The 22,333-nt window shown below is 53.0% G+C and overlaps 1 protein-coding gene and 1 long non-coding RNA gene across 7 annotated transcripts; one reads left to right on the top strand and one right to left on the bottom strand.

The window, feature by feature from the left end:
- Positions 1–246: 246 nt before the first annotated feature.
- Nlrc3 (NLR family CARD domain containing 3) lies at positions 247–21,164 on the bottom strand. 6 transcript variants are annotated; one of them, XM_042698167.1, is made up of 19 exons: positions 20,718–21,158; positions 17,378–17,436; positions 16,931–17,132; positions 15,079–16,831; positions 13,933–14,019; positions 12,673–12,756; positions 12,093–12,176; positions 10,539–10,622; positions 8,916–8,999; positions 8,353–8,436; positions 7,692–7,775; positions 6,719–6,802; positions 6,142–6,306; positions 5,401–5,484; positions 3,046–3,129; positions 2,576–2,659; positions 1,662–1,745; positions 961–1,044; positions 247–553 (listed from the first exon to the last, which is right to left on the bottom strand). In XM_042698167.1, the coding sequence occupies exons 3-19, from the start codon at positions 17,106–17,108 to the stop codon at positions 322–324; spliced, it is 3,423 nt and encodes a 1,140-aa protein (XP_042554101.1). In that variant the 5' UTR covers positions 17,109–17,132; positions 17,378–17,436; positions 20,718–21,158; the 3' UTR covers positions 247–321. The 6 variants fall into 6 exon arrangements, with proteins under 6 accessions (XP_042554101.1, XP_042554099.1, XP_042554100.1 ...); XM_042698165.1 differs by having other exon boundaries at positions 247–673; positions 20,718–21,157; XM_042698166.1 differs by having other exon boundaries at positions 247–673; positions 6,142–6,225; positions 20,718–21,156.
- LOC122123753 lies at positions 3,619–17,084 on the top strand. The gene is made up of 3 exons (XR_006150438.1): positions 3,619–4,175; positions 13,778–13,908; positions 17,012–17,084. It is a non-coding gene; the product is annotated as an uncharacterized LOC122123753 (long non-coding RNA).
- Positions 21,165–22,333: the final 1,169 nt, after the last annotated feature.

Here is a 22,333-nt window from a genome sequence, read left to right as displayed (position 1 = left end):
GCCAGTGGCTCATGCCTGTAATCCTAGCTACTCAGGAGGCTCAGATCAGAGGATCACAGTTCAAAGCCAGCCTGGGCAGGAAAGTCCATGAGACTCTTATCTCCAATAAACCACCAGAAAACTGGCAATGGCGTTGTGACTCAAGTGGGTAAAGCACCAGCCTTGAGCTGAAGAGCCTCAGGGACAGTGCCCAGGCCCAGAGTTCACGATCCATGACCACCCAAAAAAAAAAAAAAAAGATAGCAACTCATTTCAGAACTTCTACATGAGTGAATAAGGGAAGAAATCATCATTGTTTTTAAGTTGGGGCTCATGAAGTCCTCAGATATAAATAAGCTGGAACATCTTCTGGCGATACTGAGCTTTCAAGCTTAGACTGAGTCTCGTGGTGGCAGCCTCTTTCCTTCTCTGCCATAACAGTGTTCCTCTACCCTGCCTGGACTGGCCCTGGGCAGGAGAGGTGCCTGCGACTGCCTTTGGTCGTGCCTTGCCTTTCTCCGGGCAGAACTTCTTTTGTGCCGGGCAGCAGCATCCTTGAAGCACGAGATGGTGCCTAGGATTGGAAATTACCCTTTCTGGTTGGTCCACAAAGGAGCTAATTTTCCTCACATTTCCACAGTGCACATGGGAGCATTTGCCTTGATAGCATCTGAGATCATCCTGGCACCCGATTCTGCAATGAGATTTCCCTGCAGACTAGAACAGAAGGGTTAGAGCAGGGCTCAACACCAACAGGTTCCCTTTAGTAGAACAATCATCACTATAGCAATGTAGGACTCTGTGGACCCATGGTCGAGACTCTCAGACACAGGCTCCTCCTTAGACTAAGTCCCCTGGAGAACTTCTGGGGAGTCTGCATGGCAGCTCATGCCCAGAACTGGGCTAGACGCTGATGTGGGAACAGTTTTCAGGGTGAGCAAAAGTGGCCCAGAAGGGGCAGGTGCTGCCAAGTCTACTCACTTGATTTGCTGCAGCCCGTGGTTCTCAGCCAGTGCAGTGGCCACATAAATCGCTCCATCCATCCCCAAGTAGTTCTCCTGGAGACTAGGCAAAGAAGAGACCGAGATGCTGTGGGTAGCTCTCAGGACAGAAGAAACACCAGAAGAGCCAACACTGCCTTGGCGTTGTGGGAGATGAGAGGTGAGTAGTTCTGGGGTTGGTCTGCCCATAGGCATCATGGCAACTGCTAGGTGGTGTTGGACCCCTGAGATGGATATCTCTAAGTAACCATAAATGCAGATTTTTAAGTGACTTGTGTGTGACTTAGAATGAACAACTAACTACAATGGATATGAACTGTCAGAATAGCTCTGAGTCATTTACATCCAGAAGTAAGCAGCAGGGGGAAATCAAAAATATTTTTTTTGTTGTTGTTGTTGTTTTTTGCCCGCCATGAGGCCTGAACTCTGGGCCTGGGCGCTGTCCCTCAGCTCTTCAGCTCAAGGCTAGCGCTCTACCACTGGAGCCACAGCACCACTTCCGGCTTTTTCTGTTTATGTGGTGCTGAGGAATAGAACCCAGGGCCTCATGCTTGCAAGGCATGCACTCTACCGCTGAGCCACCTTCCCAGCCCCAGAAATCAAGAATATTTTATACCGAGATGATCCAGCATAGAAATTTCCTGCTCTGAGACACACGTGTAGGTCTCCATGGCCACTTACTTGAGTCTTCGGAGACTGGAGTTTATCTTCAGAGCATTTGCCAGGGCCTTGGCTCCAGCCATCCCGATGGCATTTCCTCGTAAGCTGTCAGGAAGCACAGGGACAGGCTAAGTGGTGGTGACGATGCCCCTCCACATAGATGTGGGGTTCCTGGACTTCCTCAGCTATAGGAGATGAGGGTCATTTCTTTCCCTACATCTGCAGTAGAACAGAGCTAGGCTCTAGGGAGAGGAGGGCACACAGGAAGGGTTGCTCTGTTGGAGCCCTTGTCCCCCTGTTCCATCCCAAAGGTGGAAAAACTGGACTGAGAGAGACCACTCTCCTGCCAGCACCTGCCACGCTTGGCGGGTGCTGGCATCATGGATTCCCAAGTGTAGAGATGTCGTGGACAGGCCTGAGAGCCTTGTAGAGCTTGAGCCTTCTCATAGAACCAATGCCATGGCCACTGGCTACCCCAGAGGACCTAAAGGGGTCCTCTAGACAAGTACAGCCAGGACAAGAACACTTCAAGACAAACCATAGAGACTTCAGGGAAGAGGCACTAAGGGTGAACACTAACGGGGCACACTTGACCAGGAGTGAAGATCGTGACAGTGACCTGTGAGTTTTTATGTAAATGGACAAGTTTATTCCTTTGGGATCAATCCCTTTATTTCTTATTTATTTATTTGCCGGTCGTGGGCCTGAACTCTGGGCCTGGGCACTGTCCCTCAGCTCTTCAGCTCAAGGCTAGCGTACTACCACTTGAGCCACAGCACCACTTCCAGCTTTTTTTCCACTTATGTGGTGCTGAGGAATGGAACCCAGGGCCTCATGCATGCGAGGCAAAGCACTCTACCACTGAGCCACCTTCCCAGCCCCAATCGCTTTATTTCTATGGACAAAAGATTGTCAGTGGAGACAGGAATACTCACTCAAGTATCTCCAATGTCCTGTTCACAGCCAGGGCCTCCCCCAGTGCCTGGGCCCCTGGGGTGCCAATGGAGGCCATCTGGAGGCTATAAAAGGAGGCCCAGTCACTGCATGTAGGAGCGATCCCTTTCCCATCATGCACCTACTCTGGGTCCAGCCTTTCTCCATACTCTTCCCCCTCTCCCACCCTCCCCCACCTCCCCCCACCACCCGGCTAGGGCTGAAGGTGGAGAAAGTTGAGTCCCCTATATTCATGACAAATGTGTGGATGTGGAGGTTAGCAGACAGGAAGTAAGAGTCTCCTAGCACCGGGGAGAACACTCACTGAAGCCCCTAACTCTTACATCCTAAAAGTTTGATTCACTAATTGCTGATACTAGGGAAGTGAAGCACACCTTCCTTGACTGGTAAAGATGGTGTGTGGCATCAGAGGATGGTGGGGGGCTGGGCTCCCTGCACATTCAAGACTTACTAGAGGGCAGTGAGGGTTGTGTTCACCTTGAGTGCGTTGGCCACTGCAGATGCGCCTTCATCCCCAATGTCATTCTCCTGTAAGCTGAACACAGAGTCACCCCTTAGCGCACAGGGCGTGCAGACTGGCACTCTGGGAGGACCGCTAGGTTTAATTCAGACCGCACACCAGGTATACCCCCAGTCACCTTGGGGTGACCGCCCTGCTGTGCAGCCACTGGGGCCTGTGTCCTCATAATCAACACACAGAGGAGTCTGGGCGCTTCATGATTCTGAATGAACCATCAGGCAAGCAGGGAAAGGAATATATGGGAATTACTGTCAACAAAGATTTGAGGGGCTGGGAAGGTGGCTCAGTGGTAGAGCGCATACCTTGCATGCCAGAGGCCCTGGGTTCGATTCCTCAGCACCACATAAGCAAAAAGAAAAAAGCCAGAAGTGCCGCTGTGGCTCAAGTGGTAGAGCGCTAGCCTTGAGCTGAAGAACTGAAGGACAGCGCTCAGGCCCAGAGTTCAGGCCCCATGACCGGACCCAAAAATACAAAACAAAAAAACAAAAACAAAGATTTGAGACCAAAAAGTATAGCTTGGAGTTCTCAAGTCATGGCACATTCTTGTTTGTTAGGGTTCTATATCATCCTAGAACTAGAAATAGTTGGAGGAAAATACAGGCTCTGGAGCAGTAAATGACCAGTTCAGGTCAAACAGACCTGATGTGTTTGGGGAGCAGTTCACAATCATTAGCAAACACCCACGTGGCCAGTGTGCGAGGTGTACAAGGCGTGGGCCTAGCCCACCCTGCAGGTATGAAAGCCAGGCTGCAAGGAAGACCAGCAGGGTCTCTACCCCAGTGTGGTGTCCAGAAGAAACAGGTCTAAGCCAACATCCAGAGAAGACAGGAACAGCTGAGAAGCCCAGGGAAACAGCTGAATTCCCAGAGTGGTGAGAACCAAGGTTTGGGAGTGGAAGCAGAGTTTCAGGGGCCTTGGAAGCCAGGCTTGGAGCCTTACACTTTGTCTTGCAGGTGCAGGCAGCGATTTAAGGATCTTGTGGGTCAGGTGGACATTTGGGAAAGAACTCTGCCAGCGGTGTGAAGGCACGGCCTGGATGTGGAGGCTGCGCAGTGATGGAGGTGAGTGGTGGTGTCCGTCAAGACAGACAAACAGGGAGAATGGAGCTAGAAGCGGAGATGGTGCAAAGGTGGACTGCTAGCTGGTGTGTTTCTGGGAGCCAGGTGGGGAACCAAGAAGCAGGCTTTCTGGAGAGGAGGTGGCCACCAGAAATGCCCATGGGACATGGAGAGAGCATGTAGAATAGGGGTACATTCATGCTCTGTGGAGCTATCATCAGTCCAGTCTTCGGGCCTGTGGGGTCATTGGAGGGAAAGGACAGCTGTGCAGAGAAAGAAGGTCTGGACCAGAACACTTCCCATCTCAGCGTGGAGTAGAAGGAGAAAACAAGGAGAGCCAGCTGGAGAGGAGGTGGGCAGAAAGAGATCCTGGGAGCTGCAGAGAGGAAATGGTGAAAATGGAAGCAGATGAATCTCAAGAAGTTAAGCACCAGGTTACCAGGGACCCCGCAGTTCCACTCCCTGCCCTGTATCCCCAGAGACAGGAAGTCTGTGTCCTCCCAGAAAGCATCCTTGCAGCATTTATAATAGCCACAAAGTAGAAGCCAACCAGATGTCCATCAACAGGAAAATGGATACATAAGATGTGTATCCATACAATGGGGGAGGATTCAGACTTAAAAAGGAATGCCAGGCTGACCCGTGCTACAACATCGATGAACCAAGTAGGAGAGGTGTGGTTCAGTGAGAGTGTGCAGCTTGGCTGCTCAAGGCCCTGGGTTCAATCCCCAGCACACACACTCTCTCTCTCTCTTTCTCTGTCTCTCTCTGTCTGTCTGTATCTCTGTCTGTCTGTCTGTCTCTCTCAATCTCACATTTGTAAGATGAGATTTATTAGACCTAATTGTGAGAGTAGATTTATGTGAAATGTTCAGGGTAGGCAAATTGAGAAATGGATGGATGGTTTCTAGCAATAATGTGGAAGAGAAAAATGGTTTGTTTAGGGATGATGAAGTGTTTTAAAATTGTGCCAATGGCTGCCTGATTCCTGGTATGAAGTGAGTAGTGAGTGGACTTCGTGGTATGTGGACTGTTTCTCAGTTAATCTGTCTAAAGAGCAGATGAGATTGGGGCATGGCTCAAGTGGTAGAGCTCCTGCCTGGTTAAGAAAAAAAGCAGATGAGGACTGATAGTAGCTTGCCTATGGCAGAGGCTGTGTCTGCAGGGGAAGCTCTGAGTGCTCCCCTCCCTCCCCCTGCAGACTCCCCCCGCCCCCCTCCATACTTACTCTAAGCTTCTCAGGCTCCCGTTGAGCTGGAGAGCTTGTCCCAGTGCCCTGGCCGCACCGGCCTGGATGAAGTTCCACTGCAGACTGTGCAGACACACACACGTGATCCATGGCCCCGGAAGAGCCACAGAGGCTCTGGAGGTTCTAGGAGGCTGGTGTGGTGGGGTGAGGCCTGGCAGGACTCCTTCAGCTCCCCTCAGTCCCCAGAGGGTCAGTGTGTACTCTCCGTTAGTGGTGACACAGGGGCAAGCTCATATAGCCCCTGCCTGGAGCGTGGGTCACCTCCGGGCACGGAGCCTCCTCACATGGGTCTGCCTGAGGCTCAGCCTCAGGCCCTGGAGGCTTCTGGAGTTGGGGAACCTTAAATAGGCCCCTGGGACCTTGGAAAGGGGTGTCCTACAGTCAAGTTTTTTTTGGGGGGGCAGTTTGGTCCTGGGACTTGAACTCTGGGCCTGGGTGCTGTCCCTCAGCTTTTCAGCTCAAGGCAACTCTACCACTTGAGCCACAGCGCCACTTCCAGTTTTCTAGTGGTTTATTGGACATTAGAGTCTCACAGACTTTCCTGCCCGGGCTGGCTTTGAAGCACGATCCTCAGATCTCAGCCTCCTGAGTAGCTAGGATTACAGGGGTGAGCCACCAGCACCCAGCCAGAGTCAGGTTTTGAGGGCCCGTGGTTTAGACATAGTCCTGCAGCTCTGCGGCAGAGTGGTAGGTGGGCTGGGGCAGGGGTGGTGAACTTACTGGAGGGATGTGAGGGCGTGGTTTTCCCCTACTGCCACTCCGATGGCCTGTGCGCCCTCATCGTGGAGGAGGTTGGCTGCCAGGCTGAGAGGTGAGGAGTAGGAGCGAGTGAGTGGGAGCCCAGCTGCTCCCCATCCTGTGCCGATGTTAGTATCTGGCCCACATCTGTGGAGAGATCTGGTGTGCCAGGCACGTGCTCCGGCGTGTTACGCCAGACCCTGGCAACCACCCCAGGTTGTCCCAGGCTCAGCTCAGTTGGTGTGGTACTAGGTCATACAGCCAGGACTCTCTGGAGCTGCCAAGGAGACTCACCGATGGCCTGGCCCCACACCAGCCCTTTCCCGGTGTGAGCCTGGCTGTGTATGCTCACCCATGTAACTTATACCACCCTGGGGGGAGGCTTGTGCCAGAGCCGCTGCCATCTACCAGGACTCAGACAGCCCTCCTCCCACCGGGAAGGCGAGGGTACCGAGGGCCTGGCCTTCACCAACCTAGACTCTAACTAGCCAGGTGGCCAGGGGCACAAGTGAGCCTGAGAAGCCCAGTTTCTCTGGCCACCCCCTGCCCCACCACGTACTCCAGGTGCTGCAGGGTGCTGTTCATGCGGAGCATACGAGCCAGGGTCTGGGCTCCCTCGAGGCTGATGGAGTTTTCTCGAAGGCTGAGGAAAGAGAGAAGACCCTGAGCTGCCCATTGGGCAAGTGAGACCTCTGGTTGGAGACAAGACCTTTTCTTTTCTTTTCTTTTTTTTCTTTCGGTTGGTCATGGTATTTGAACTCAGGGCCTGGGCACTGACCCAGAACTTTTTCACACAAGGCTAGTGCGCTATCAACTTTGAGCCACAGCAGGGCTTCCAGTTTTCCGGTGGTTAATTGGAGATCAGAGTCTCATGGACTTTTCTGCCTAGGCTGGCTTTGAACCATGATCCTCATAGCTCAGCTTCTCGAGTAATTAGGATACAGGCTGAGCCACTGGTGCCCAGCTTGTCTTTTTTTTTTTGGTCAGTTGTGGGGCTTGAATTCAGGGCCTGGGCCCTGTCCCTGAGTTCTTTTTGCTCAAGGCTAGCACTCTACCACTTTAGCTACCACTCCACTTCATAAGCTTTTTTTTTTTTTTTGGGTCTGGTCGTGGGGCCTGAACTCTGGACCTGGGCGCTGTCCCTCAGCTCTTCAGCTTAAGGCTAGTGCTCTACCACTTGAGCCACAGCTCCACTTCCAGCTTTTTTTTTTTTTTTTTCTGCTTATGTGGTGCTGAGGAATCGAACCCAGGGCCTCATGCATGCAAGGCAAGCGCTCTACCACTGAGCCACCTTCCCAGCCCCCTCATAAGCTTTTTTTTTAAAGCCTCCCAAACTTCAGAACAAGGGAAGAATACTGATCTTCCTGAGACAGCAGGGAGGGGACAGAATCCCCGGCTCCAGAACCAATCTTTCCCTGATTACAGATTTCCCAATTGCGGGCTTCCTGGTTTCAGACTTTCTTTCCAAGTCCCAAACTCGCATTTTCTCTGGCCAGAGGGATGGCCTAGTGGGAAGGAAAGCCAGGACTTACTTGAGGCTGAGTAGGGTCTGGTTGGTGCAGAGGGCCCCCATCAGCGCTGCCACTCCCGTGTCACTAATGGAATTACTCTGCAGGCTGCAGACAGAGGACGGGGCACCCTTGGCGTGGTGCTCCAGGACCCGGGAGGTGGGGGTGGGGAAGGGAGCTGCCTCGTGCAGCCTGGGACCACAGGCACTGAGTTCAACAGGGAGTTAGGGGACTGTTCTCATCCTCCCTTCTTCTTCCATCGCCCCACCTTCTACCCCTGGTCAGGTTGGGGCAGGAGGGCTTAGCACAAGCCCCAGGGATTAGACTCTTGCCACCTAGATGGCTCCAAACATCCCCAGAGGGAAGCATTGTGGCTGTACCATCCAGACTGAGTAGTGCAGAAATCACCCACCTGCCCCCATCCTCACCATGGCTTCTCTTCAGCCACCTGTGCTCAAGACAACTGTCATTCAGAACATTCTAGACACAACCACCACTCTTACTGTCAAGAGAAGTGGAGCTGGTGGGTAGAGTAGAATGAGGCTGATGGTGAGGCAGAGACGGGCTCATGTTGATGGGGCTCTGGTAGGGGAATGGTGCTGGCTGACAGCCCTCCTCCAGACCACCAGCTGCATGGAGAACCCGGGGGTAATTGTCACCGCTGAAGGGTGGACAGCAGACTCACTCCAAGCTCTGCAGGACCTGGTTCATCTTTAGCGCCTGAGCCAGGGTTTTTCCACCTCCATCACCAATGCTGTTACTGGACAGCCTGTAAGAGACAGATGCTGGTGAGCCATCTTCTAGAGTCACCATGGAAGGCCATCTCTGTTTCAAGGGTGCCCATGGCAGTTTGTTCTGCCTGAATCTTGTTCATCTATAATCTGTACACATGACTCCCTGCTACCTGTAAGAGAGTGAGATCTTCAGGTCTTTCTTGCCTCTCAGGCAAGAATCAGAATAATTATGCCATACTGAGAGGTGTTTGTTTGCTTCATGTCAAGAAAGCCAAGAAGAGCCATTTCCAGCTGGGTAAATATAAGGTCAGGGCTCACTCAGCCCTGAGAATCTCGATCTCTATTTTCCTTGTCTAGGAGGGTGCTATGGCAGGAGGATTCCTGTCTATTCTCCACCCACCTGTCCATCCGTCTATCTACTCGTCCATTCATCTATCTCTCTGTCCATCCAATCACAAATATTGAAGAGGGGCTGGCACTGAGAAAACAAATTTGACTCTTCAACATGTCTTACATGAGCTCCTTCAGAGTCCTGTTCTGCTTCAAGGCATCTGCCATCCGTTGGGCTCCCACGAGCCCAATGCTGTTCTTCTGTAGACTGTGAAAGTGAGAGGGGCACATCAGCAGAGTGGCCACAGCCACCCAGGCAAAGGACAGCCTGGGCCTGGGGGAGGAGGTCTGAGAAATTAGGGTGTCCTCCATTTATTACTGTAGTAAGAAGGGGTCCCATAAAGGCTGAGCATGAGAATAAGGATCAAGGGCAGCTGGGGCTGATAGAAGGGGCTGGTAGTTCCCAAGAATCTAATGGGTGGGGACTGTCACGCACAGGTCTGCTGCTCACTCACCCAACAGTCTACCTTCCATTCAGACCAGCCAGCAGTCTGCCTCTGCTTTGAGAACCTCTCTGGGGAGAGGCACAGGAGAGACAGGGAAAGACCCTCCTATATGATGTTAAATAACAACCTTTAAAAAGTATAATCTTCCTAGAAGGAAAAAGATACCCCCTTTTTTTTTTTTTTTTTTTGGGGGGGGGGGTCCGGTCATGGGGCCTGACCTCTGGGCCTGGGCGCTGTCCCTCAGCTCTTCAGCTCAAGGCTAGCACTCTACCACTTGAGCCACAGTGCCACTTCTGGCTTTTTTTCTTTTTGCTTATGTAGTGCTGAGGAATCAAACCCAGGGTGTCTGGCATGCAAGGCAAGCGCTCTACCACTGAGCCACCTTCCAGCCCGATCCCTCCTTTTTCTTAAGACTGTTTCCTTGAGGAAACTTCAGGCTGCACATCCTGTCCCTTTGAGATATATTATCTTTTCAAAAGCACGATTGGCCTGCTGCTCCTTTCTAAGCCTTATATCTTTCTGAGTCTTGGGTCTTTCCTTAAAAGGTGAAAAAGCAATATACTGTTCCTGTCTCCCTACCAGTACAGGAATTAGCCTAGATGCCTGATTCTTAAGTTGTAAAGTACCTTCTTATCACAAAAGAGAAGTTTTAAACCTCAAGCAGTTAGGGGCATGGGTGACCACCCACTTATTTGGTACATTCAGGACTTGTGTTGTCTGGCCCTTTTGCTTCAGGAAAGGATGAGAGTTCTTTTTGTCCTCGCAACTGCATGAGCGGCAGTCTGTGATGCTCACTGCAGTCTGGCTGAGGTGTATTCAGTAATGCAATTATTGGTGCCTCTCCTTTGGATTGGCCAGAGGTTTTATTGTCAATTAATTCCTCCACCTATTTTCAGTCAAAAAAGTGTGTGTGGGCTAGGAAGGTGGCTCAGTGGTAGAGTGCTTGCCTAGCATGCATGAGGCCCTGGGTTCGATTCCTTAGCACCACATAACCAGAAAAGGCCAGAAGTGGTGCTGTGGCTCAAGTGATAGAGCACTAGCTTTGAGCTGAAGAGCTGAGGGACAGCGCCCAGGCCCAGAGTTCAGGCCCCAAGACTGACACAATAAACAAACAAACAAATATATAAATAATTTAAAAAAGTGTGTGTGTGTATGTGTGTGTGTGTGTGTGTGTGTTCCAGAGAACATCCAGGTGGGTCAGAAGAATTGAGAATCAGCCCACCCATTCCTTCTTTTAGGAAACGGGCAGAGGCCAAAAGAGGGAGGGAAGAAAAGAAGAAAGAGGAGGCAAGTTGACTCACTGTAGCACACAGAGGGTCTGGTTGGAGGCCAGGGCCTCAGCCATGCACTTGGCACCTTCATCCCTGATCCCGTTGCTCTGGAGGCTGTGGGCACAGGAGGGGATGTGTCAGTGAAGGAGCAGAAGAGAAGTCTCATTGGTGGCATGAATGCCACTACAATGGGATGCCTCCATGCTACAAGGTGCTGCAGGGGTGCGGGCGGAGAGCCAGATGACCTGTGGAGAAGAGACTGTGCCACCACATGGAGAGGAGAGTCAGCCCTCACACACTGAGTCTGTGAGCACTTGCCTGTTAACTGGGAAGAAGGTGCCGTGCTGTATGGATTGCACAATGATGAGGTCATCAGTAGTCCTTTCTAAGCTAAGAGCCACAGCACCAGCCAGGCACCCATGACTCACGCCTGTAATCTTAGCTACTCAGGAGGCTGGGATCTGATTATCTTGGTTCAAAGCCAGCCCGGGCAGGAAAGTCCATGAGACGCTTATCTCCAATTAAGCACCAGAAGACCAAAAGTGGTAGAGCATTAACCTTAAATTGAAGAGCTCAGGGACAGCACCCAGGCCCAGTGTTCAAGCCCCATGACTGACCGCCCCCCTCCCCCCCAAAAAAAAGTCACAGCCCCTAGGTATTGGTGAAGATGTAGAGATATTGGAACCCTCACCCTGCAGGTAGGAATGGAAATGGTCCAGCGTGTATGGAAGATGGTTTGGCAGTTCCTCAGCAGGTCAGATTTGTGACCCAGTAATTCCATTCCTTGGTCTATACCCAAAAGAGTTGAAAACAAGTACTTGAATACTTTATACACAAATATAGCTGCATTGCTCATAGTGGAGACAGACAAAACGTCCACCACTGGATGGAAGGATAAACAAACTGCTCTCCGTCTATACGACAAACACTCCAGTCATTAAATGGAATGAGACACTGATAACATGATGCAGTGTGGACAGACCTCGGGAACGTGGTGAGGAATGAGGAAGAGCGACACAAAGGGTCTTCCTGGAAAATTCCCTTTGTATGAAATGTCCACGGTTGGTCGGGAAGCAGATGGGTCATCAGGGCTGGGAAGGACCTGGTGCTGGATGCAAGGTGGCCTGTGCCAGTGTCCAGATGCTTTGGAATGGAAGCTGACGGGTGCACAGCATTGTGAATGCACTAAATGCCAGTGTACTTAAAAGGCAACATTTTACATGCTGTGAGTTTCACCTCAAGAACAAATAAATTGAAGTAAAACAAGAGAACACAAAAACACTGCCGGCTTAATGGACTGGATACAGCCACAGGCTCCTCAAAGACAGCCAACCACGCCAGCTTCGCCATGGAGGTGGGCTTTTCAGTATCTTGGGAAACACCATGACTGTGGGGATTCGTAGAGGTACAAAGAGGAAGAAAGAGCTGGAACTTGAAACTAGCTTAGGATGTTAGCCTGGGTCCCCAGTGAGGTGGTATCTGGGGCCCAGGGCCCCCATTTGGAATCACCTCCCATCCCACAGGTGGCTCTAGAGGCACCAGTTTTCTGGGTCCTTTTGGGGCGCAGGGAGCAGGGTGTATTACCTCAGAGAGGCTAGGGTGCGGTTAATCCTCAGCGCGTCGGCCAGCGCCTTGGCCCCCTGTGGTCCGATGGCGTTGCTGCGAAGGCTGGCAGAAGCAAGTGAGAAAAATGACTTCCAGGTAGAGCAGGAGGGAAGAGACTGCAATCACACAGACTTTTAAATCTGTGATCCTTGAAGCCCTAGATGAGGGCTTCAGAGTTCATGTTTAGTTGGCCCAGGATAGATTCTTACACAGGTAAGCAAGGAAGGAGTGTCTACACCCTCCAGGTGATGAGGAATAGGGAACAGGCCCTGACAGTCCAGTGGGCGTAAGAGTGTGGAGATGAAGGGAATGGTGATTCTAGGTTGAAGGTTGAGAGCTGTGTTCTTCATGGGATGAGGAGGGATGGCCTTGTTCGATCGGCTGGCATATAGAAAAGAAAGTCATATAGTCTGGAGAAGCTAGGAACTTGGAACTACTTTAAACAGAAGAGGATAGCATGCCCGGAGCCTACCGTGGACCGACTCTGGGGAGCCAGGGAATGATGATAAAACTACAGGCGCAGAACTCCTCATTCCTGTGAATTCTGCTGTCTACTTACTCCAAAGCAGTCAGGCTTCTGTTGACCAGCAGAGATCTGGCCAGAGCTTTGGCCCCTTTGTTACTGATCTGGTTCTCAGCTAGGCTGCTCAAGAAAAAAAGAGAGGAGTGGTCATTCGGGTATCTGAGGAAGCCCTTGCCCTCCCTGAAGAGAAGGAAGAATGGTAGAGGGGCAGTTATGATCAAGATGTATGGTATTCATAAATCGCTTTGTGAACACCAAGTCCCCTTGTACAACTAATTGATACCAGTTTTTTTTTTTTAGCGCCACTTCTGGCTTTTTATTCTTTTTTCTTATGTGGTGCTGAGGAATCAAACCCAGGGCCTCAGGCATGCAAGGCAAGCGCTCTACCACTGAGCCACCTTCCCAGCCCCTGATACCAGTTTTTTTTTTTTTTTGTCGGTCGTGGGGCTTGAACTCTGGGCCTGGGTGCTGTCCCTCAGCTCTTCAGCTCAAGGCGAGTGCTCTACCACTTGAGCTACAGCGCCACTTCCGGTTTTCTGGTGGTTTATTGGAGATAGGAGTCTCACGGTCTCTCCTGCCCGGGCTGGCTTTGAACCGCGATCCTCAGATCTCAGCCTCCTGAGTAGCTAGGATTACAGGCGTGAGCCACCAGCACCCGGCTGATACCAGTTTTTTAAGACCATTCATCCTTCTAAATAAATATTCTTACGTTTCAGACAGACTTTTTGTATAATGTTTTACAAATGTTTTCTTATCAGCAGTTATATATAGTATATTTGTGGGGGTTTTTTGCCAGTCCTGGCCTAGGCGCTGTCCTTAAGACTCTTTTGCTCAAGACTAGCACTCTCCCACTAAGCCACATTTTCAGTCCTAATGTGTATTTTCTAAAGAATGAATGACTTGGACATTGCAAACAGGAACATGGCATTGAAGGCCAACCTTAAGGGGGCGGGGAAAGAGCACATGGCCATAGGAGCAATGTTTTCTTTGTTCAGAATAACTTCTGAACGCTACCATGCAGAATAAAAAGTTCTATATGCTAAAATCTCCATGCACCATGGCCGCACTTGCAGTGCTTAGAGACACCCTCCTGTGTGTGCCACCGTCTGAGCCTCACCAGGTGCCTTCTCTGCTCTTACAGGTGGCACTTTTTCCGAGAGGGCAGAAATTAGCAGACTGTCTCCTGAGTCACACACTACCTCTCCTTGAGGATGGCCCCGGCTGGATGAGCAGAGAGGATGATGGGAGAGGCGGTCTGGACCCATGACACAGGTGGGTCTCCGGGGTTAGCGTTACCTGATCTTCTGAATGCGACAGTCTTTCCCACTCAGCACGCTGCCCAGCAACTCCATCATGGGGTCCTGGAACTGGTTATTGTCCAGCCTGGCCAAGGAGAAGCAGTGACAATGAAGGCTCCCGCCATCCACACGCAGGGCGGGGACCCCTCTCCTCCTCTGATCTACGCCTTCACCCCCACAGGGTGCCTGTAAGTTCTGGCCTTCCTCCTGGGGTAGCAACAACCCTGAACACCGTCCACCTCTGTGGGTCCCCATTTCCCAGCTCTGCTTTGTAAACTGCTCTCCGGTCCTGAATGACTCTCATCCCTACATATTTCCTCCCTACTTGCTAAGGTCCGGAGCAGTGGACAGAGCATGGGCTGACAGCCCAGTCTGTAGGCAAAGCTTCTGTCAGCACTGCATGGCTCCCAGGGTCTCATGGGGTTGGATTATGTCTTCAAAAAGGGCAGATTAAAGATGGGTGCTGGTGGCTCACACCTAATCCTAGCTACTCAGGAGGCTGAGACCTGAGGATCACAGTTCAAAGCCAGCCTGGACAGGAAAAATCAATGAGAGTTTTATCTCCAATTAGCCACTCAGAAAACCAGAGGTGGCACTTGGCTCAAGTGGTAGAGTACTAGCCTTGAGCTGAAGAGCTGAGGGATAGCACCCAGGCCCAGAGTTCAAGCCCCACGATGGACATAAAAAGGGGGCAGATTGAAGTGCTAACCCCTAGTTCCTCAGGAATGTGATGTTATCCAGAGTAGGGCCCTTCCATATTCATTAAGCAGACATCACACTGGCAGACACTCAGAAGGCCTCTAACCCAGTGTGGTGGTGTCCTAGGGGGGGTCAGGGCCCTGAGAGGCTGACAACACCCCACCATGTGACAGTGAGGCCAGGGCTGGTGGGAGACAGTTACAAACCAAAGACATGCGATCGCAAGGATTGCCTGGCTCACATCTAGAAGGGCAGGAGGGGCCTCCTCCAAGGGCCCTTCAGATGCTGATGTCTTGACTTCTGTTTTGTGGCCCCAAGAACTGTGAGAAAGGGAGGTGCTGTGGTATCGGCACCCAGCTTTGAGAACTCTGCTGTAGGCAGCAGAGCAGTAGCCGTTCTGGGTCTGTCTGCACTCTCCCATGCACCCTGTACCCCGTTTCCTCACCTGAGGCTCTGGCAGTAGAGAAGCTGGGGCAGCAGACTCTGGAAAACTCCCTGTCCCAGGCACAGGGACAGGTTAATCTCTCGGGAACAGGTGTCCGACACTTGCAAGAGGTAGGCCAAGGCAGCCCAGTGTTTGGGGCCAGTCAGCTTGGCCAGGGCCCCGTTCTGCAAGGCCTCTTCCACGCTGCGGGCCAGCTCTGTGTGTTGCAGCTCATGCAGGCAATGCAGGATATTGACTGAGCGAGCACAGACTGCAGTGTTGGGGTGCAGGCACCCCTGTAGGAGCTCGGCCACCTGGGCGTGGTAGGCCTGGTGCTCGCCTTGGGCCAGCAGCAGAGAGCTGGCCAGCAGGGTATTGACCCGTGGAGACAAGAGGCCTGCGAGGAAGCGCAGGAATACGTCCAGCCTTCCATCCTCAGCCTGCATAGCCCGCTGGGCTGCGCTCCTGAAATGCGCCAGGAAACCCAGCCTGGGCCATGACATGCCACTCTCGGTGAAGAGATCAAAGATGGCCCTCTTGGATGCACTGTAGTAATAGGTAGCTGCCACAAACTCCTGCAGGGACAAGTGGTTGAAACAGTAGGCCACAGAGGATGTTAGTGTCTCCTCCTGCTGCAGGAAGCAGCCACACAGGGTGCCCTGCAGCAGGGCGAGGTCCACACCGAATGCCTTCATGTCTTGCTCATAAAACACATACTTCTTCTTGAGCAGCCCATGGAAGGCCAGCCGACCCAAGGTCCCTACCACCTTGCGAGCACTGTGGGCTACCTGCTCGATCCGTGGGTTCCCCTTGCCCTTTTCCTGGCCCTCCCCGCCGAGAGCCATCCTGAAGTACCAAGAGTAGAGTTCACACAAGGTCTGCGGGGGCCCCAGCCCCACGTTGTGGAGTGCCAGTCTGCTGCGGTACACGTGACCCAGCGCCACCCCAGTGAGCTTGCAAAATGCCGGGACGGTACACATCACATACAAGGCCCTGTCCGTCTGCACCTGGCTCAGGACCTGGCCCAGGAGGGTCTGGTCCTCGGGGAAGGTCTGCTTCAGACACGCCTGGATCTCTTCCCTGGTAAAGCCCCGGATCTCTGTCATCCTGTCTATGAGGCCTCCTGGGATCTGCCCAGCTGCACTAGGGCGTGAGGTGATCCACACGGAAACATCTGGAAAAAGGTTGCCTCGGATGATGTTGGTAATCAGGTGGTCCACTTGGATGTCCTTCTTTGGGTCCGTGCAGGCCATGGTGTTGGAGAAATCCAGGGGTGTCTTGCACTCGTCTAAGCCATCCAGGACCAAGAGGACCCTGGCTGGGGCCATGGCTGCCAGCCCAGCCTCCCCGGCGTTTGGGAAGGCAGAGCAGACGAGTCTGTCTGCAGAAAGCTTCTCATGGGTGTTGAGGTCCCGGAAGGTCAGGGGCAGCACCAGCGAGAAGTCCTTGCCCACCTGTCCCCGGGCCCAGAGGCGCACAAAATGCCTCACCAGGGTGGTCTTGCCCATGCCAGCCACGCCGACAGTGATGGAGATCCGGGGTGGGATGGACACTCGGGACAGAGGCAGGAAGAGCCTGTCAAGGGGGATGGTCCTGGCCGGGCGCCGGCCCCCACGCATGGCTTCTACCTGTGTGAAGTCATGTTCCCTTAGCTGTAGGTCTGTCAGGCCATCCACCAGCAGGAGGCTAGCCAGCCGGTGTGAAGAGCCGCCCAGCTCCTGGCCGCTTCCTGTCCTGCTCAGCAGAGCCTCCTGGTGCCTCTGTATCCTAGAGTCTGCAGGCCAGCAGGCCAGAGAGCAGGGCAGGTGAGGGCCACAAGCAAGGCAAGGAGGTCCCTGTGTGCCCTTCCCCTGGCCTCCCAGGCTGGCCTTACCATTGCTGTGGGGTGCCTGGGGGGAGTCCGGCGTCCTGTCCGGGGCTGGCAGGTTCTGACCAAGCTGACTCCCTTTCCCAGCCAGCAAGTCCACGAGGGCCTTGACCTGCTCAGCCGGGGAGCTGGCACCATGGATCTGGTTGGCCTCCCCACCTGACCGCATCTCCTGCTTCCTCATGGAGTCTCGGATTATGACCAGGAACTGTGAAGACAGGACCCAGACCTGCTGCCTGCCATGCCTCTGTACAGCAGCCTGACAGGTGGGTGAGCCCCGAGAGCAGGGCAGGACCCCACTTCCCTCCCCAGCCATGGGTGGACCACCGGCTTGCCTCTTAGATGAAGCTCCAAGAGCTTTTTGGTCCTGGACAGTGAGAACTGTCACATGGATGCAGGGGCCCAGGGGACCAGGCCTGGGGTTCTGGCTCAGACCTTGGCTCTGCCACTTACCCGCCCGGTGACCCTGGGTGGGGTGTGTCACCACTCTGCACATTGGTGTCATTTGTGACCTGGAAACGGTGGTAAGGGTATGAGTAGACTTTTTCAAAAGGAGGGAGGAATGAAATTGCCAGTCTGGAAGGAAATAGAGTGCATGCTTCTCCAGGTGAAGTACATTCTGGAAAAAGAACGGTGTTAAGGAGACCATTCCTTGACACTGTAATGGAGCAAATGTGCTGTGCACGTGTCCAGCCCATAGAATGTCCAAATGGCAAGAGGGAGCCCTGGTGTAAATGGGGTTTGGAGTGGTTGCGTGGAGTCTCTGGAGGAAGCAGAGGTGGATGGGAACTCTGTACTTCATCATCATTTTTTTTCTTCCTGTAAACCTAAACCTCTAGGATGTGAAGAGTTTAGTTAGGAAAGGTAGAGGAGAGGGAAGGGAGGGAGGCTCTGCCCTTAGCTTTCCTGGGCTGTCCTGGAAGCCCGGGGTTTCTGGGCTGCGGGGAACCCTGTTTGCTGTGTGCCAATGCAGAGACACAGAGTGGCAAAGCTGTGTCGCGGTTCCACCTGCCCCAGTCCCAGTGCTTCCCTTGCCAAGATCAGCCACTCTGTCTGCAGCTCCCTGAGCCTGTCCACCCTCTGTCCCTCCTGACCAGGCACAGAGGGCACAGCCGTTCCTCCAGCAGGCCCCAGAGACTCAGGGAAGGGTCAGCCACCTGTCTATGGTTCTATGAAAGAAAACACAGGGTCACGTGGCCCACTGCACTGGTGGCCACGCTGTGTTTAAAAATGACTCAGATGAAAAGCCGGGTATGGTGTTTCATTCTGTAATCCCAGCTATTCAGGAGGTAAAGACAGGCCAGCCAGGGCAACTTATTGAGATCCTCTCTCAAAATAAAGTTTTTAAAAAGGGCTCTAGACAAAGTATTTGCCTAGCAAGTACAAGGCCCTGGGTTCAATCCCTGGCCCAGCCGGGCCTGGGCAATTAGTTTCTCTCTGCCCAACATTTAGCTAACAACACGCTTGATGCCAACAGACTCCCTGGCTTTGGATTTTATTGGGGATCCCTGGCTTTTTAATGTGGCGTGGAAATGTTAGAACATTGAGTTAGAAGTAACTAGCACTCCCCAGCCATTGAGCAAATTAGCCAGTGCCTGAGATAGCCTGGGATTGCTAGAAATGGGGCCGGACAACAACGCCCTCACTATATTTCTGCAACATCCTTCCGGCTCTTCTCACTCTTTTATTCTTCTAAGCACCAGCCCTGCCCTTCCCAGCCAGCAAGTCCTCTAGTAATACGATGTGCATTCTCTGGGACAAGCCGCTGGTCTCCTGAATCCCGACAGAAATGAGCACTCATGCCTACTGAGACACTCATACCAGAATGCTTCTAACTACCGTTCTGCTTTCTGTCTGTGTGAGTTTGACTGTTCTAGGGACTTCCTGGGTGCAGTGTGAGGGTATTTATCTTTTGGTGTCTGTCTTGTGTCCAGGCCAGTGCTTCCTCCCTTTTTACAACTGAAGTATCCCATTGTGTGTATAGACACGTTTACATCCAGTGATGGAACCTTGGGTGGTTTCTACCTTTGGCGTCTGGTGAACTATGCTGCCGTGAGCATGGTTATATAGCTAACTATCACTTGGAGACCCTGTTCTCCCTTTTCCCAGAGTGGGACTGTTGCATCATATGATCATTGTATGGCGCTCAACTCTTTGTTGTCTTTGCTTGTTTTGTTTTTTTTTCTTCCTGAGACAGGGTTTTGCTATGTAGCCTAAGCTAGCATTGAACTCAGATCCTCCTGCCTCAACCTCTAAGAGCTAGGATTGCAGACAGGCGACACCATTAAAAAAAAAATCCATGGTGAGGGACTGGACTAACAGGAGGATGAACAGGTGGACGTGGTCGAGCCTTGAGCCTGGGAATGGGCCCCTAGCCCTATGAGACCCCCAGGGAGGGGTCAGTACTCCTCCTAACCAGTTGTACATCTTTCTTCCCTACCTTCTTAGATTGAGGGTTTCCAAATTTAGCAACTTAAAATACAAGGACACAAGTCACGCACTGGTGGCTCACGCCTAGTTACTCAGAAGGCTGAGATCTAAGGATCATGGTCCAAAGCCATCACAGGCAGAAAAGTACCTGTGAGACTCTTACCTCCAATTAACCACTCAAAAACAGGAAGTGGTGGTGTAGTTCAAGTGGTAGGGTGCTAGCCTTGTGCACAAAGAGGCTCAGAGACAGTGCCCAGGCCCTGAGTTCAAGCCCCAGGACTGGCAAATAAATAAGTAAACAAAATGAAATGAAAATAGAAATAAAAAATACAAGGACACTTGTGAAATTTTACTCAGACAAACCACATTTTTTTTTTTTAGTATGTGTGTCCCTTGGATATATGATATATACAAAGCTCTGTTTCTGGCTTTTTGGTGGTTTATTGGAGATACAAGCCCCATAGCCTTTTCTGTCCTCAGGTCTCAGCCTCCTGAGTAGCTAGGATTACAGTGTCGATCACTAGCAGCCAGGTTTGGCCACAGCTTCTTAGATTCTCCTCTCTCCTGATTCCTTGCCTTTGTCCCGCTCCCTGGGTCTGGGGATTCAGTGAGCAGCCATCTTGAGGTGGCCACTGAGCCCACTGAGGAAGTCACACTTGTCCCTGAGACATCCTGGTGAGGGGCAGGCCCAACCTGGGGAGCCCAGCCTGCAGCTCGGGATGGTGAGGGGCAGGCCCAGGCTCAGGGAGGCTCGTACCCCCAAGAGAAGAAGCCCTGAGGCCCAGAAGCCTGCCCCAGGAAGGCACTGTAGCCAATACCCCGTGGCCACCCTGCACTAGCCCTGTGCGGCGCCTGTTCCCAGCAGGCCTCTTGCATGGAGCCTCGTCCTGCTCAGGGGTGTGGCAGGGAGCCCTGGGGGTGGGGGTGGGGGACATGCACTGACACCAGGTGACATGGGATGGCAGCTGTAAACTGGACCTTGACACACACACCCTTTACCTTTGGGGCAGGGGCTGTTTCCTCCATTTACAGGTGGGCAACCAAGCAGAGCAGTAACTGGCCTGCTTGGGGTCCCACGTCAGGCGTGGAGGGTGGGGATGGAGCCTGGCCTGCCTAGTCCTGTCCTTATACCCTGTCACTGGTACCTGGGTGCTGGGCTTTGTCCCTGGGGCCCATCCTGGGGCCTATGTTAGTTCAGTCCATGCTGTGAGCCCCTGTAGCTCCAGCAGCTCCAGCACCCAAAGGAAAGCTTCCTCTAGTTTCCCTCCCTGCCCAGAGAAGCTCAGGCCAGAAAGGTCTCCATCTTCCTGCCAGCTGCCCCTTCTCCCTCCCCTGTCCCTATTAAGGCTCAGGCTCTGCTTACCTCTGTGGCCTTGATGCTGTTACAAGGATGTGAAGACTGGGGGGCCTGGGGACTCATGTCCACGTTCCTGAGCTTGGCCCTGCTCCGGCAGATGGGGGCTCCCAGGCTCTGGGCGGTGCCCAGGTCTGAGAAGCCTGTCTGAAGGGATCAAGGTGCCTGACCAGGATGACCGCTCTCGGGCCAGGGGGTGACAGACTCGCCACCTCTACCCCCTCATCACACCCCGGCTGTCAGTGCAGCTCCAGCTCCTCACCTCTTCCTGTACGGCCTCCACCTCAACCTTCCTTCCTGTCTGATTTCAAAAGCCAACCACCTCCCAGACAGATCAATGAGCTGTTTCCTTGGGCTCGTCTCTGGCTTTGTCATCACCCCAAGTGTCGGGGGGGAGCCACATTGGGGTTCTGAGACTGAGCATCCCTTCAGACGTGATGCTCAGGAGAACGTGGTACAGTGCCAAAGCTGCAGACCTGCCACCTCCCCGTCACCAAGGAAGACAGGCACCATCTGCAGAGGGTCGCTTTTAGGTGGGCGGGCAGGGGAACCAAGTGAGCATCTAGCCCAGCTCGCCCCGCAGTGACTTCCTGTGGCTCCACATCACCTGAAGACTGGTCCCCTGAGTTGTGAAACGGTAGAGTGTGGCTATTTACAGCAGTCAGGAAGTCACTGTATCTGGGCGTGTTGGGGGGCTCAGCAGGTGTCTGCACTGACAGGGAAGGGGGTTGTGAGGGGTGAGAACATGTCCAGACAGAACAACACAGAAAAGTCACGACAAAGCCAGTGTGTGGAGCACCTTTCAGTGATAGGGAGCACCTCACGACGTGGTCGCTGGGGGAGGTAGGAGTCAAGGAACAAGGGGTGCCTCCGGTGTGAACTTTCCCCAGCAAGCAAAGGGGAGTCCAGTTGAAGAGCGGGAGCCTGGGGAGTTCAGAGAGCTGTGGGACTCCACGTGGGATTGCTGTCAACCCTCCTCCCGTGTGATGGATGTGGGGGAACCTCAGGTAGCCCACTGGAGATGCTGTTTGGGGCCTGCCTGTCACCTCGGCACTCGGGAGACTGGGCCAGGAGGATTTTCAGTTTGAGGCCAGTCTGTTCTGTACTGCAAGTGCCAGGCCAGCCTGGGCGATGTAGTGAGATCCTGTCTTAAAAACGGAGTGGGCAGCAAAGAAACCTGTGGGTTTAAACAGCCCAGTGTCAGAAACGCTATTTCAGGAGCCGTTGTCTCCCTCCCCTCCAGCTGTGCTTTCCGAGTACCCCAAAACTTGTTGGGTGCTGGTGGGACAGACAGTGGCCCCTCAAGAAGCCTGGTGAGGCTCCTGGCAGGCGGAGCCTCAGCTGTGGGGTGCAACGGTGTCTGAAGCCAGGCGCCCACAGGATGTTGAAAACCACAGGGGTCGAATGAGTCTGTGATCTGCAACAGGCCAGAGAGGCTCACTGGTTCCCACAGACCGATGCCAAGCCTCTTCCATGGAACCTTCCAGACCCAACCTCCTCCCATCCCTATATCATGGGACTGTCCGTTGGCCCTCAGGACTGATCTGTATTTTCACTAAGCAGGCTGAAGTAGGCGGGCCGTTCTCCTGGTGTGTGTGTGCGTTGGTAATGTGTGTGGTGTGTGC

This window comes from Dipodomys spectabilis, unplaced genomic scaffold (genome assembly GCF_019054845.1).
Source record: "Dipodomys spectabilis isolate Male_0828 unplaced genomic scaffold, ASM1905484v1 ptg000231l, whole genome shotgun sequence".
NCBI lineage: Eukaryota > Metazoa > Chordata > Mammalia > Rodentia > Heteromyidae > Dipodomys > Dipodomys spectabilis.
The sequence above is the reverse complement of the archived record's forward strand: the minus strand, read 5'-3'. Positions and strand labels throughout refer to the sequence as shown.

Excerpts from the sequence above, each read along its gene's own strand:
- Nlrc3 (XM_042698165.1), bottom strand. The coding sequence starts at position 17,108 with ATGAGGAAGCAGGAGATGCGGTCAGGTGGGGAGGCCAACCAGATCCAT. Across the intron at positions 16,832-16,930 it reads CCAGGCACCCCACAGCAATG|ACTCTAGGATACAGAGGCAC; the intron begins GTAAGGCCAGCC and ends GCTGGCCTGCAG. Across the intron at positions 6,803-7,691 it reads CAGACCCTACTCAGCCTCAA|CCTTCGAGAAAACTCCATCA; the intron begins GTAAGTCCTGGC and ends CTCTTTCCTCAG.